The sequence below is a fragment of the Manis javanica genome, chromosome 5 (assembly GCF_040802235.1).
Source record: "Manis javanica isolate MJ-LG chromosome 5, MJ_LKY, whole genome shotgun sequence".
Lineage (NCBI taxonomy): Eukaryota > Metazoa > Chordata > Mammalia > Pholidota > Manidae > Manis > Manis javanica.
The window spans coordinates 73131276-73145312 of record NC_133160.1 but is presented as its reverse complement, the minus strand read 5'-3'; the positions used below and the strand labels follow the sequence as shown (position 1 = coordinate 73145312).

Genomic DNA, 14037 nt, shown 5'->3' with positions numbered 1-14037 from the left:
GATTTATGTATGCTACTTACAAGACATAACAATTTTATGTCATCCCACGAGAGCTCAGCAAACTTGTAGCCAGTATTCTAGGCACCAGCACATTGACTGGTAGCAGTGTTCAATTCTTCCAGGCTTCAGCGTCCATCCACTCATTTGCTGTATTCCTACTATATGTCATACACTGGGTTATGCATTAGAGCAAGTTATAACTGAGGTGTATGTCAAAATTATAAGTTATAAGCAAGTATAAATAGGATTTGGCTTTGTAGTAAATAAAATTAACTGAAAACCATGGAGACTTTGAATTAAATAAAGAAAAATCACATGTAGTGGTCATAGTTTTCAGACTCACTAACATGACCCTTAGAGAGTGGAGAGGAGTTGGCATTACACTGACGAAGAATTCTAACTAATGCTTAGTTTTTAATTATATTATATTTGGTATTTCAGAAAGTGGATACTTGTTTGCATTTCTTGAAATATACATATCCACGAATGTAAAACCTAAGTACATCATCAAAGATAGCTGTATGTTTTTAAGGAAAATGAGCCTTGAGTACAGCTCTGAGAACATGGAGGTACTATTTCTGGACCCTGAATCCCTGGTCATAAAATTTGAGATATGTGAAATGTAGGTTAGTTATTTGTTGTTGTTCAGCCTTTAGCAATAATAGAAAAAATTTAGTGCTAAAATTTAGAGGTCTTTTAGCTGTACACACTGTTCTGTAAATGTAAATAAGATCAAGCTAGCTTGCCTGGATATACTGACAAAAAATACTTGCGTCCTCTGCAGTGTGCTGTGCTTTACACGACCGTCAGTGGTCAGAGAAGACTTAGGATTCACAATCTTGGCTTGAACTGCAGCTCCCAGTTGGCTGATCTCTTTAAGAGCTGTGAGACAGATGCTCTTATCAACTTCTTTGCCAAGTCAGGTAAACTTTGCTAATCTTGTGGTACAGGACACCTTGCCTAGTAATTCACACAAAGCGTTGTTGATTGAGTTAGTAGCTGACAAGGACTGTAGTGGCTCAGCCTTTTGGTGGGTAAATTCAGAACTTATAAAAGCAAAGGGTCAGAGAGAATAGTATTTCTAACTCTAGGTTAATGATGTGGTAACTCAGTTCAGGCCCATGCTATACAGTTTTATTTAAAGTTTCCTTGCCAGGAGGGTCTAAATAGAAACACAGGAAGATGAGAATCAGACTCTTATCATGGTATGTGAGTGTGCCCTCTGGCACATGGGTATAATGGGAGGAGACTATTCCTAATGGTAGATTGAGCTTTCCTATTCACAATTATGAAATGGGTGGGACCCGAGGTGGAATTTCTTTTGTCTCCTTCCTCTCAACCCCCACCACCAATTGAGATTCTACACTAAGGTTTAGAAGAAACAGCAAATCCAGCCTGTAGGAATTCAGGACATTAGCCATTGGCAAACTGATCTTTTCTCTGTGTGTAGAGTTGTTTCTGATATTCTGAGGAAAAATCTGGACCAAATACCTACCTTGTGTTATAGGTAGGGCATGGTTCTCCATTGGCTAGATCATCTTGCTTTATAAAGTGGAGAGCATTAGCAAATGACTTTAACATTTTAAAACACTTTTATTCCTAGCTGGGTGGTCTGATGATAATAGCAATTTGTTTATTATTGTTATTATTTGTAGGGATCAATTTCTGAATTAAACTTTGATGCCCTTTTCATTGTTTCACACAAATAGCTTTTAAAGCTGTTCTACACCAGCCCTTGAAGGTCATCCGGGAAATTCTTGTTAATCAGACTGCCCATATGTTGGCATGTTACCGAAAGAATTGTGCAAGCCCATCTGCAGCAAGCCAGGTAGGCTACTTCCTGTACTTGGATGCTAAAATCCAAGGATTAGGCTACTGAAGGCTTATGATGTTCCAGGCACATAGGTGCTGGTTATAGTAAGCCATACAACCAAGACTGAGAATGCCATTTTGGTTTGGGGCTATGGTATTTTTACAGCCAACATTAAAAAACTTGGTTGCTTTATAAGAATGCATGAACCAAAAAATGTGTGTGTTTTTGGGTTGATAGTCATTATATTATGTATAAACAACAGAATGTTATATTGAAGATATGCCATAATGTAAGTGGGATTCTCTTTTGCATATGAAGATATGTTTGAGAAATGCATGTGCTTAAATACTTTTTAGACATTTAATAATCAAAGCTGACATCAGCTAAAAACAGTAATGGCTTCTTTGTATTTTATAAACATAAATATAATTTATAAATATTGGAATTCTTTATATTTAAAAATTAATAATAGGTATAAAAAGTTCTGAAAGAACTGTCTCTATCATCTACAAATTTGAAATGTTAGAAGGTCCTTTAAAAAAATCCTCAGTTAGACTCTCTTTTAGAAAAAGTAGAACCTCATGGCCACAATTATATTTGCATTTGTTCTCTTGTTCACATTCTTCCCTACGTCAATCAAAGGTAGATGTCATTTTTCATAGTTGTGTATTGAACATCTGAGTATAGAATTTGGTTTGAAAGAGAAGATGGTGAGCAACAGATGGGAAAACTTTATGGTTAATTCATTGTCAGAGTTGGTGCTGAGAAGACATCTGAAACCCCACCCAAAAGTTAGCCTGCAGCATAAAGTGAATGCAGATAGGATATGGGCCAGATTCATAGTCTGGATAAAGAAGGAAAATGAAACAGAGTTTTTAGCTTGGACTTTCTGTGGAAATTCTTTTCTGTGCTGTCCATAGTGACTAAATAGCCATCCACCCTTTTATCTCTTCTGTTGGTAATCACATAAGCAACTCTCATATCTGTATGTGAGTGTCAGTCGTCTTTGCCATGTTAGTGAACTCCAGTATCAGGACTATTTCACAGTGTACTTGTTTAATTTTTACAAAACTCACCAGGTGCACCTGGATATACTCTAATCATGAGCACTTTACATCTCAGTTTTACTATTTGTTTTAAAGCCCTGGAAACATTATTCTGTCTCTGGAGTATCTCACACTTCAGTGAAGGAGGATTAATTGAAAGAGAACAGGTACTGTTAGCATCATCTCAGGAAGTTTATTTGCTAACGTTAAAATGATTGGATTCAAAGACCTTAAGTTAAAAACAAATCTGTTGCCTTTTAAGGAAAGAAAGAAAACCAGTCTGTTCCTTCTGGTTTAAAAGTTAAAAGCTTTATCCTACTACTAGATCATCTGGTAAAAACATGATGACACTGTTTTTTTTCTGAAAAATTATTCCTATTTTTCTGATGAGATTTTTTTCTTTCTCCATGAGCACATTTCAGGTGTACATTTTAACCAATGATATGCTTTAAGAAGTATTATTACTTAGATATTTTATGATTATACAGCTGGAGTGTAGAAAATGGATGGATTATAAAACTCTTAGTAATAATAACCTTTTAAAATATACCATAATTAAAAATATGGCTGGAGTGGGAGTTCTCTACAGAGAATATAATTTCAAACTTGGTGCCCTTCCATAGTTTACTTGTGAGAAGCTATATCTGGGGAAAAATTTGTGAAGGAATTCCACTGAGCCCAGCATTTCCTTGACCCAAGCAGGACCGTTAGGAAGCTGTATACTTGGTTTGTGTGATACTTGACTTCAGAAGATCTGCTTCTACTGAACTGTGAGGGCCAGGACTAGCTTGAGGCAAGAATGGCTCTTGGGCAAAACTGAAGGAGACATCCACTCTGGAGATCGTGTGATAGAAACTAGATTAAGAGATGTAACTAAAAACAACATTAGAATAAGTTTTTAAGCTTACATAAGCATGGTAGATTCTTTTCATTAAATCTAATAGTTCACAGTTCTGAATTAAATATATTACATCATATGGGAGTACAGTGACTTCGAAAGGCAAATCAAGTGAACTTAACTGCAAAGAAATAGTTTGTTTTTTTCTCAATTCATTACCACATCTATCGTTTCAAAACCCAAAGAGAAGAAGAATCCTCCAAATTCAATCAAACTGGACTCATCATTTCCACTCCCTCTTCATCCGTACCTTTTCTGCCCAAGAATAATGTATTTATTTGTTAAGATGATCCAGGGAGGTGGGGAGGTTTTACAGTGGCCATCTGCTTCTTCCCACAGAAAATGGTCATATTTTCTTCCCCACCTCAAAAACATTAAGACTGTTACCTTGTTTTCTTTTTGTCTACCTCCATTTTTCTTCTTTATCATCACATTTTCTTCTTATTCTCCTGTTTCCTTCCTTCTGCACCTATAATCCAATCTCCTGTAATCAGGCTTTTTAGTCCTGATAGTATCATCCTGGGCCAACTCAACTCACTGTGGCATTTAAGACAACAGATTTCTAGACTGTTGTAATATTACCTGATTAATGAAAAGAAACCAGTGAAATTGCAAGATAATATTTAAAAATTGTACTTACATGCTTCTACATGGGAACCTAAGAACATTCTTAATCCATAATATGCCAGACGCCCAACTGGAAACTGGCCCAGAAATAGCATTAAGGACTTATGGCTCTGGATATGACTGTGTTCTGGTTCCTACATCTTTTAATCATAATTTTCCTGGGTTGAAAAAATAATCCAGTGTCAAATGCTATCAAATAAAAATACTTTATGTTAGAGGATTCTCAAGATGGTGGCATGACTAGGGTGGTGGAAATCTCCCAAAACCACATATACTTTGAAAATACAGCAAATACAACTATTCCTAAAAGAGGGACCAGATGATACCAGTACACCAGCCAGGCGACATCTACATATGCGAGAACTCAACATCTCACGAAAATGGTAAGACACAAAGCCGTGACCTGGCGGGAACCAAACCCCCCCCACCCCAGCTCACCAGCGGGAGGAAAAGAATCAGAGTGGGGAGGGAGTAGAAGCACAGGACTGCTAAATAACCAGAACTTTAGGTGCCCTAACCCCCTGGGTGGCAATGCAGCACTGTCCCTCGTGTTGATAAGCAGCCTGCCGTTCATTCCCCCCTGCCAGCACTGCAGTGAACCAGCTGATCTGCCATTGCTGTGGAGCAACTGGGAGGAGCCCCACCCACAGCAACCACACAGAGGCTTCTCCCAGCTCACGGCTAACTGTGCAAGACCCAGAGGCTGCCCGCTGCCTGTAGTAGAGCAACACAGATAGTGGAGATCGGTACAGAGTCTGGAAGGCATAAAGGGGCTTTATTTTCACAGTGAACATGGGCTGCTTGCCTGCAACCCCCGCCAGCGCCCTAGGCCATCCTGTGGACTGCCCCTCCCACGGCAGCTCAGGGGATCAACCCAGAGGCTGCCCTGACCGACCCAGGCAGAGGAAGCCAGCATGGAGTCAGGAAAGCACGTAGGAGCTCTGTTCTCATGGTGAACATGTGCTGACTGCCTGCAACTACTGCCAGTGCCCTAGGCCAGCCTGAAGGCCGCCCCATCCACAGCAGCTCAGGGGATAAACCCAGAGGCTGCTCCCTGTGTGCAGCTGCCTGGCACAGGCAGCGGAGAAGGGCAAGGCAACCAGCAAGGAGGAAGGGACTTTGTTCTCCCAGATGACACACGCCACTTGCCAGCGATCACTTCCATCACCATGAAAAGGCAGAATAACCTTGTTCAGTCCAAAATCCCTGAAACCCCAGAGAGAGGACCTGGTGAGACAAATTACCAATCATCCTGAAAAAGATTTCAAAATAAAACTCATAAGCATGCTGATGGAGCTACAGAGAAATATGCAAGCGCTAAGGGATGAATTCTGGAGGGAGATAACAGAAATGAAACAAACAATAGAAGGATTTAAGAGCAGACTGGATGAGGTGGAAGAGACTGTTAATGGAATAGAAATAAGAGAACAGGAATACAGGGAAGCTGAGGCAGAGAGAGATAAAAGGATCTCTAGGAATCAAAGAATATTAAGAGAACTGTGTGACCAATCCAAACGGAACAATATTTGTATTATAGGGGTACCAGAAGAAGAAGACAGAGAAGAAGGGTTAGAAAGTGTGTTTGAAGAAATAATTGCTGAAAACTTCCCCAAGTTGGGGAAGGAAATAGTCTCACAAACCATGGAAGCTCACAGATCTCCCAACACAAGAGACCCAAGGAGGACAACACCAAGACATATAATAATTAAAATGGCAAAGATCAAAGACAAGGACAGAGTATTAAAAGCAGCCAGAGAGAGAAAAAAGATCACCTACAAAGGAAAACCCATTAGGCTATCATCAGACTTCTCAGCAGAGACATTACAGGCCAGAAGAGAATGGCATGATATATTCAATGCAATGAAACAGAAGGGCCTTGAACCAAAAATACTGTATCCACCAAGATTACCATTTAAATTTGAAGGACAGATTAAACAATTCCCAGATAAGCAAAAGTTGAGGGAATTTACCCCCACAAACCATCTCTACAGTGTGTTTTAAAGGGACTGCTCTAGATGGAAGTGCTCATAAGGCTAAACAGATATCACCAGAGAAAATAAAACCACAGAGAAGAAAGTACACCAACCAAATAGTAACTGAATGCAAAATAAAATCAGCTATTCACAAAATCAGTCAAGGGAAACACAAAAGAGTACATAATAAAAGACCTAATATATAAAGAGTGGAGGAGGAAGAAAAAGAAGGGAGAGAAATAATCATCAGACTGTGTTTATAATAGCATAGTAAGTGAGTTAAGTTACACAGTTAGATAGAAAATAAGCTACCCTTGAACCTTTGGTAACCATGAATCCAAAGCCTGCAATGGCAATAAGTACCTATCTATCAATAATCACCCTAAATGTAAATGGATTGAATTCACCATTCAAAACACACAGAGTAATAGAATGGATAAAAAAGCAAGAACCATCTATGTGCTGCTTACAAAAGACTCACCTCAAACCCAGAGACATACACAGACTAAAAGTCAAGAGATGGAAAAAGGTATTTGATGCAAACAATAGGGAGAAAAAAGCAGGTATTGCAGTACTTGTATCAGACAAAATAAACTTCAAAACAAAGAAAGTAACAAGAGATAAAGAAGGACATTACATAATGATAAAGGGGTCAGTCCAACAAGAGGATATAAGCATTCTATTTATCTATTAACCCAACACAGGAGCACCTACATATGTGAAACAAATACTAACAGAATTAAAGGAGGAAATAGAATGCAATGCATTCATTGTAGGAGACTTCAGCACACCACTCACTCCAAAGGAACAGATCAACCAGACAGAAAATGAGCAAAGAGACAGAAGCACTGAACAACATATTAGAACAGATGGAATTAACGGACATCTACAGAACACTCCATCCAAAAGCAACAGGATACACATTCTCAAGTGCACATGGAACATTTTCAATAATAGTCGTATACTAGGCCACAAAAAGAGCCTCAGTAAATTCAAAAAGATTGAAATTCTACCAGCCAACTTCTCAGACCACAAAGGTATAAAACTAGAAATAAATTGTACAAAGAAAACAAAAAGGCACACAAATACATGGAGGCTTAACAACATGCTCCTAATCAATGGATCAATGGCAAATTAAAACAGACACTGGACAATATATGGAGACAAATGAAAACAACAGCACAATGCCCCAATTTCTGTGGGACACAGCCAAGACAGTTCTAAGAGGGATGTATACAGCAATCCAGGCCTACATAAAGAAGGAAGAACAATCCCAAATGAACAGTCTAAATTCACAATTACTGAAACAGGAAAAAGAAGAAAAAAGGAGGCCCAAAGTCAGCAGAATAAGGAGGGACATAATAAAGATCAGAGAAGAAATAAATAAAATTGAGAAGAATAAAACAATAGAAAAAATTAATGAAACCAAGAGTTGGTTCTTTGAGAAAATAAGCAAAGTAGATAAACTGCTAGCCAGACTTATTAAGAGAAAAACAGATTCTACACACAAATAGAATCAGAAATGAGAAAGGAAAAATCACTATGGACACCACAGAAATACAAGGAATTATTAGAGAATACCATGAAAATCTATATGCTAACAAACTGGATAATCTAGAAGAAATGGACAACTTTCTAGAAAATACAACCATCCAAGAATGACCAAGGAAGAAACAGAAATATAAATAGATCAATTACCAGCAACGAAATTGAACTGGTAATCAAAAAGCTACCCAAGAAGAAAATTCCCAGACCAGATGGCTTCACTGCTGAATTTTACTAGACATTTAGAGAAGACAGAATACCCATTCTCCTTAAAGTACTCCAAAAAGTAGAAGATGAGGGAATATTCCCAAAATCATTCTATGAAGCCAGCATCACTCTAGTACCAAAACCAAGCAAAGACACCACAAAAAAAGAAAACTACAGACCAACATCACTGATGAATATAGATGCAAAAGTACTCAACAAAATATTAGCAAACTGAATTCAAAAATACATCAAGAGGATCATACACCAGATCAAGTGGGATTCATCTCAGGATTGCAAGGATGGGACATTAAAAAATCCATCAACATCATCCACCACATCAACAAAAAGAAGGACAAAAACCACCTGATCATCTCCATAGATGCTGAAAAAGCATTTGACAAAATTCAACATCCATTCATGATAAAAACTCTTAACAAAATGGGTATACAGGGCAAGTACCCCAACATAATGAAGGCCATATATATGGCAAATCCACAGCCAACATTATACTTAACAGCGAGAATCTGAAAGCTTTTCCCCTAAGACTGGGAACAAGAAAAGGATGCCCACTCTCCCTTTTATTCAACATAGTACTGGAGGTCCTAGCGACGGCAATCAGACAACACAAAGAAATAAAAGGCATCCACATTGATAAGGAAGAAGTCAAAACCGTCACTGTTTGCAGATGACATGATATTGTACATAACAAACCCTAAAGAATCCACTCCAAAACTACTGGAACTAATATCTGAATTCAACAAAGTTGCAGGATACAAAATTAATACACAGAAATCTGCTGCATTCCTATACACTAAAATGAACTAGCAGAAAGAGAAATCAGGAAAACAATTCCATTGATAATTACATCAAAAAGAATAAAATACCTAGGAATAAACCTAACCAAGGAAGTGAAAGACCTATACCCTGAAAACTATAAGACACTCTTAAGAGAAATTAAAGAGGACATGAATAAATGGAAATTCATCCCATGCTCTTGGGTGGGAAGAATTAATATTGTCAAAATGGATATCCTGCCTAAAGCAATCTATAGATTCAATGCAATCCCTATCAAAATACCTACAGCATTCTTCAGTAAACTGGAACATTCTAAAATTCATATGGAACTACAAAAGATCCCAAATAGCCAAAGCAATCCTGAGAAGGAAGAATAAAGCTGGGGAGATCTCACTTCCCAACTTCAAGCTCTAACCACAAAGCCACAGTAATCAAGACAGTTTGGTACTGGCACAAGAATGGACCTATAGACAAGTGGAACAGAATAGAGAGTCCAGATATTAACCCAAGCATATATGGTCAATTAATATATGATAAAGGAGCCATGGATATACCATGGGGAAATGACAGGCTCCTCAACAGCTGGTGTTGGCAAAACTGGACAGCTACATGTAAGGGAATGAAACTGGATTACTGTCTAACCCCATATACAAAAGTAAACTCAAAATGGATCAAAGACCTGAATGTAAGTCACAAAACTCTTTGGAAAAAACATAGGCAAAACTCTCTTGGACATAAACATGAGCAACTTCTTCATGAACATATCTCCCCGGGCAAGGGAAACAAAAGCAGCAATGAACAAGTGGAACTATATCAACCTGAAAAGCTTCTGTACAGCAAAGAACACCATCAATAGAACAAAGAGGCATCCTACAGTATGGGAGAATATATTCATAAATGACATACCGATAAGGGGTTGACATTCAAAATATATGATCTGATGTTGAGCTCATGCACCTCAGCAAGCAAAAAGGAAATAAGCCAATTAAAAAATGGGCAGAGTATCTGAACAGACACTTTTCCAAAGAAGAAATTCAGATGGCCAACAGGCACATGAAAAGATGCTCCACATTGCTAAACATCAGAGAAATGCAAATTAAAACCACCATATGAGATATCACCTCACACCAGTTAGGATGGCCACCATCCAAAAGACAAACAACAAGTATTGGGAGGATGTGGAGAAAGGGGAACCCTCCTACACTGCTGGTGGGAATGTAAGCTAGTTCAACCATCGTAGAAAACCTTGTGGATGGTCCTCAAAAAACTCAAAATAGAAATACCATTTGACCCAGGAATTCCATTCCTAGGTTTTACCCTAAGAATGCAGGAGCCCAGTTTGAAAAAGACATATGTACCCCTATGTTTATCGCAGCACTATTTATAATAGCCAAGAAATGGAAGCAACCTAAGTGTCCATCAGTAGATGAATGGATAAAGAAGATGTGGTACATATACACAATGGAATATTATTCAGCCATAAGAAGAAAACAAATCCTTCCATTTGCAGCAACATGGATGGAGCTAGAGGGTATTATGCTTAGTGAAATAAGCCAGGTGGAGATAGACAAGTATCAAATGATTTCACTCATCTGTGGAGTATAAGAACAAAGAAAAAACTGAGGAATAAAACAACAGCAGACTCACAGAACCCAAGAATGGACTAACAGTTACCAGGATGAGTAGGAAGGGAGGGATAAGGGGGAAAAAGGAGCATTAGGATTAGCACACACAATGTAGCAGGGGGGCATGGGGAAGACAGAGAAGACAAGTAATGATTCTATAGCATCTTACTACACTGATGGACAGTGACTGTAATGGGGTATGTGGTGGGGACTTGATAATGGGAAGAGTCTAGTAACCATAATGTTGCTCATGTAATTGTACATTAATGATACCAAAGTAAAAAATAAAATAAAGTATAAAAACACTTTATGCTAGAGAAAAAATCATAAGATGTGTTTCTTATGTGGAAACATGCATTGGTTCTTTTAACAGAGATATAAATTGAGGGGGAAATAAACTACAAGGTAGAATTTTTCTGGAATATGTTTGCCTGAACTGGTTAGAAAACTGTCTTACACATTCCTTACTTAGAAGATCATGAAAACATATCTATGCTATAAAGAGATTTAAGCTGAGGGATAAATCCTAACAGAGCCCTGAAGGAAATTTTCCTCTCAGTGTAGATTCTGATAAGTATATGTTCTTGTTCATTGTTAAGATAGAAAGCTAATCACCAGGGAAATGCCAATTAAAACCATAATGATATAACCAAGTCACATCAGTTAGGATGGCCACTATCCAAAAGACAGGAAGTAATAAATGCTGGCAAGGATGCGGAGAAAGGGGACCAGTCCTATACTGTTAGTGGGAATGTAAATTGGTGCAACCACTGTGGAAAGCAGTATGGAGGTTTCTAAAAAAATTAAAAACAGAAATACCATTTGATCTAATAATTCCACTCCTAGGAATTTACACAAAGAAAACAAAATCCCTGATTCAAAAAGATATGTGCACCCCTGTATTTATCACTGCACTATTGCAATAGCCAAAATATGAAAGCAACCTAAGTGTCCATCAGTAGATGAATAGATAAAGATGCAATGGAATATTATTCAGCCATAAAAAGAAGTCCTGCCATTTGCAACAACATGGATGGATCCAGAAATGTATTATGCTCTGTGAAATAAGCCAGGAAGAGATAGACAAATACCATATGATTTCACTTATTTGTGGAATAGAAACACAAAGAAAAACAGAAGGAACCAAACAGTAGTAGACTCATAGACACTGGGTGGTGACTAGTGGTAATCAATAAGGAGGGATTGGGATGAGTGGGGGGAAGTTGTGGGGGTAAAGGGGTGCAATAATTCACAATCACAATATAAGTTGGTCATGGGGACAGTAGTATAGTATGGAGAATATAGTCAATGATTCTGTAACATCTTTTTTTTTTAAGTGATAATGTTGATGCAAATTTTAATTCTGCATTTATATTTTTAATACATTGCATTTATTCAGACACCAATGTTTATTCCAAGGACAGGACCATGAGCACCTTCTGTTCAGGTTAAGGCCAGTATTTTATGCAATATACTTCAGCTGGTTTGGGTTTTCCTTGTATTTTCCAATGTAGTCTCTGTCAATTAAGGATGTTTTTGCTTCTTCAGATCAGTAGGTTCCAAATCAGAAGGCATATTTAAAAGTCTTTGAATCAAACATCGATCAGCCACCTCACCATTTCGTTCTTTTTCAATCAACAGAAGAGTCCCGTGTATAGTCTTGCTCTGAATGTTCTGATCACACATTATATGTGATTTAAATAATTGGATCCCCATGTCCCAAATAGAATGTAGCTCTGGATTCCGAAAAACATAAGTTCTATCTAGGAACAGAAAAATGTTCCTAATCATAATCATTTGCCTGCAATGATTTTGCCAGCATTGATCAATGTTCTTTATGAAAGAGTCACTATCCAAAGAATTCTCCCTGAACTGATGAACTTGTGCCTTGATATGGAGTTTACAAAGCCACGTCAGTTGTTTATACAGGTTTGCAGATAAATTGAAGGAGCAAATATTTTCAACAATCTGGTAGAGTTCTTCTAGGTGGTATTTAATGGAGACATTGTTCTGGATAGCTTGTATAGCCTCCTTTCATTTTTGCCATGTTTCTTCAGTGTACTTTTCCAGCACCAGAGGTTTATCTTTAAAGTTTTTTATTACCAACTTCTTGACAGAGCCAGTGCCAGACTTGGTCCTGGAAAAAGTGGACAGAGTCTTGGGGGTTTCAGTCAAGGCATCTTTGTGGGGGTCCTTGAGATGACGGCTGAGGGACTAGCAGTAAGCTGGAGTCTTAGCTCTTGGGCAACGAAGGACTTAGCTTCTGTAACATCTTTATACATTAATAGATAGTAACCACACTAGAGGGGGTGAGGATTTAATATGGGTAACTATTGAACCACTGTGTTGTACATTTGAAACCAACATAAGATTGTATATCAACAATACTTCAATTAAAAAAAAGAAAGCTGAAGAGAAATAATGGATTTATAGACAAGATATTTCTATTTGCAAATTATTACTACCTGCTATGTATTCTTTTTCATTTGGGTATTTTCTTGTCCCTTGACCTACTGTTAAGTGGAAGGAATAGATACTTGGATCAATCAATCTTGATTCTTAACCATTTTTATAAAATTGAGTAGGGAGGAGGTTAAACTACACAAATTATTTGAATTTCACAAATCAAAAATTATTTAATTTTTACCCATAAAGTTGTGTTTCTAAAATTGCTGTGTTATTATTTATAGTATCACATTATAGTATGTACTTCGGAGCAGTTAGAGTGAGGACATGTGAGCCACAGCAAGAATGGAGAAGAGAGTACAGGCAGATTATAAAAGTAGAATTAAAATTATTTGTTTTCTAATTGAGAGTAAAGAAAAAATGGCATCAGGGTTCATCTGGTAGTTCTAGTATCTAAAGTAGAAAAATAAGAGGAAGATCATATGTGTGGAGTTGTAGGAGTTTGGTTTATGACATGCTTAATTCATGAAGCATTTCTTGTTTTAGTTTGTATCTATATTATTGCAATCTCCTTATTATGTTTTGTCTGTTTATATGTCTGTCATCTCCAATGAGCTTCAGGCATCTTGTAACATGGACTATCTCTCATTCCTCTGAATATCCTTGATACTTTGCATAGAACCTGTAAAAAAGTGGTATTTAACAAGTGTTTGATGAGTTTATGATGAACTGTGGAAGTTTAAGATGCATGAAGAACATAAAGGAAGAGGTATTTCATGGGTAGTTGGAAAAAATGCTGTCTTGAGCTCAAGGGGTAGAAGTTGGTAATACAAATTAGGAAATAATTTATTTCATTTTATTTAATAAACATGTATATGACACTATGTGCTAGGTACTATTATAAGTGCTTCACAAATTAAAAATCACTTAACCCTCATAGCAACCCAATGATCATGTGGTAGATGTACTATGATTACATCTTATATGAGAAAACTGAGGGAAAGAGAGGGTAATGTGCCCAGGGTTCCACACTTAGAAAGAAGCAGAACTGGGATTGCGTTCTGGGCAGTGGGTTGTGCTGAAAGCCACGGCACTAAGCTGC

At 37.6% G+C, this 14037-nt stretch overlaps 1 protein-coding gene across 2 annotated transcripts in view; it reads left to right on the top strand.

Moving 5' to 3' along the window:
* Positions 1-14037, top strand: part of SEC24D (SEC24 homolog D, COPII coat complex component) — a 118912-nt gene that overhangs the window by 91844 nt on the left and 13031 nt on the right. For both annotated transcript variants that reach the window (XM_017666231.3, XM_017666229.3), the window contains exons 18-19: positions 785-923; positions 1710-1828. In XM_017666231.3, the coding sequence (XP_017521720.2) occupies positions 785-923; positions 1710-1828 (258 nt within the window). The remainder of the gene's footprint in view (positions 1-784; positions 924-1709; positions 1829-14037) is intronic.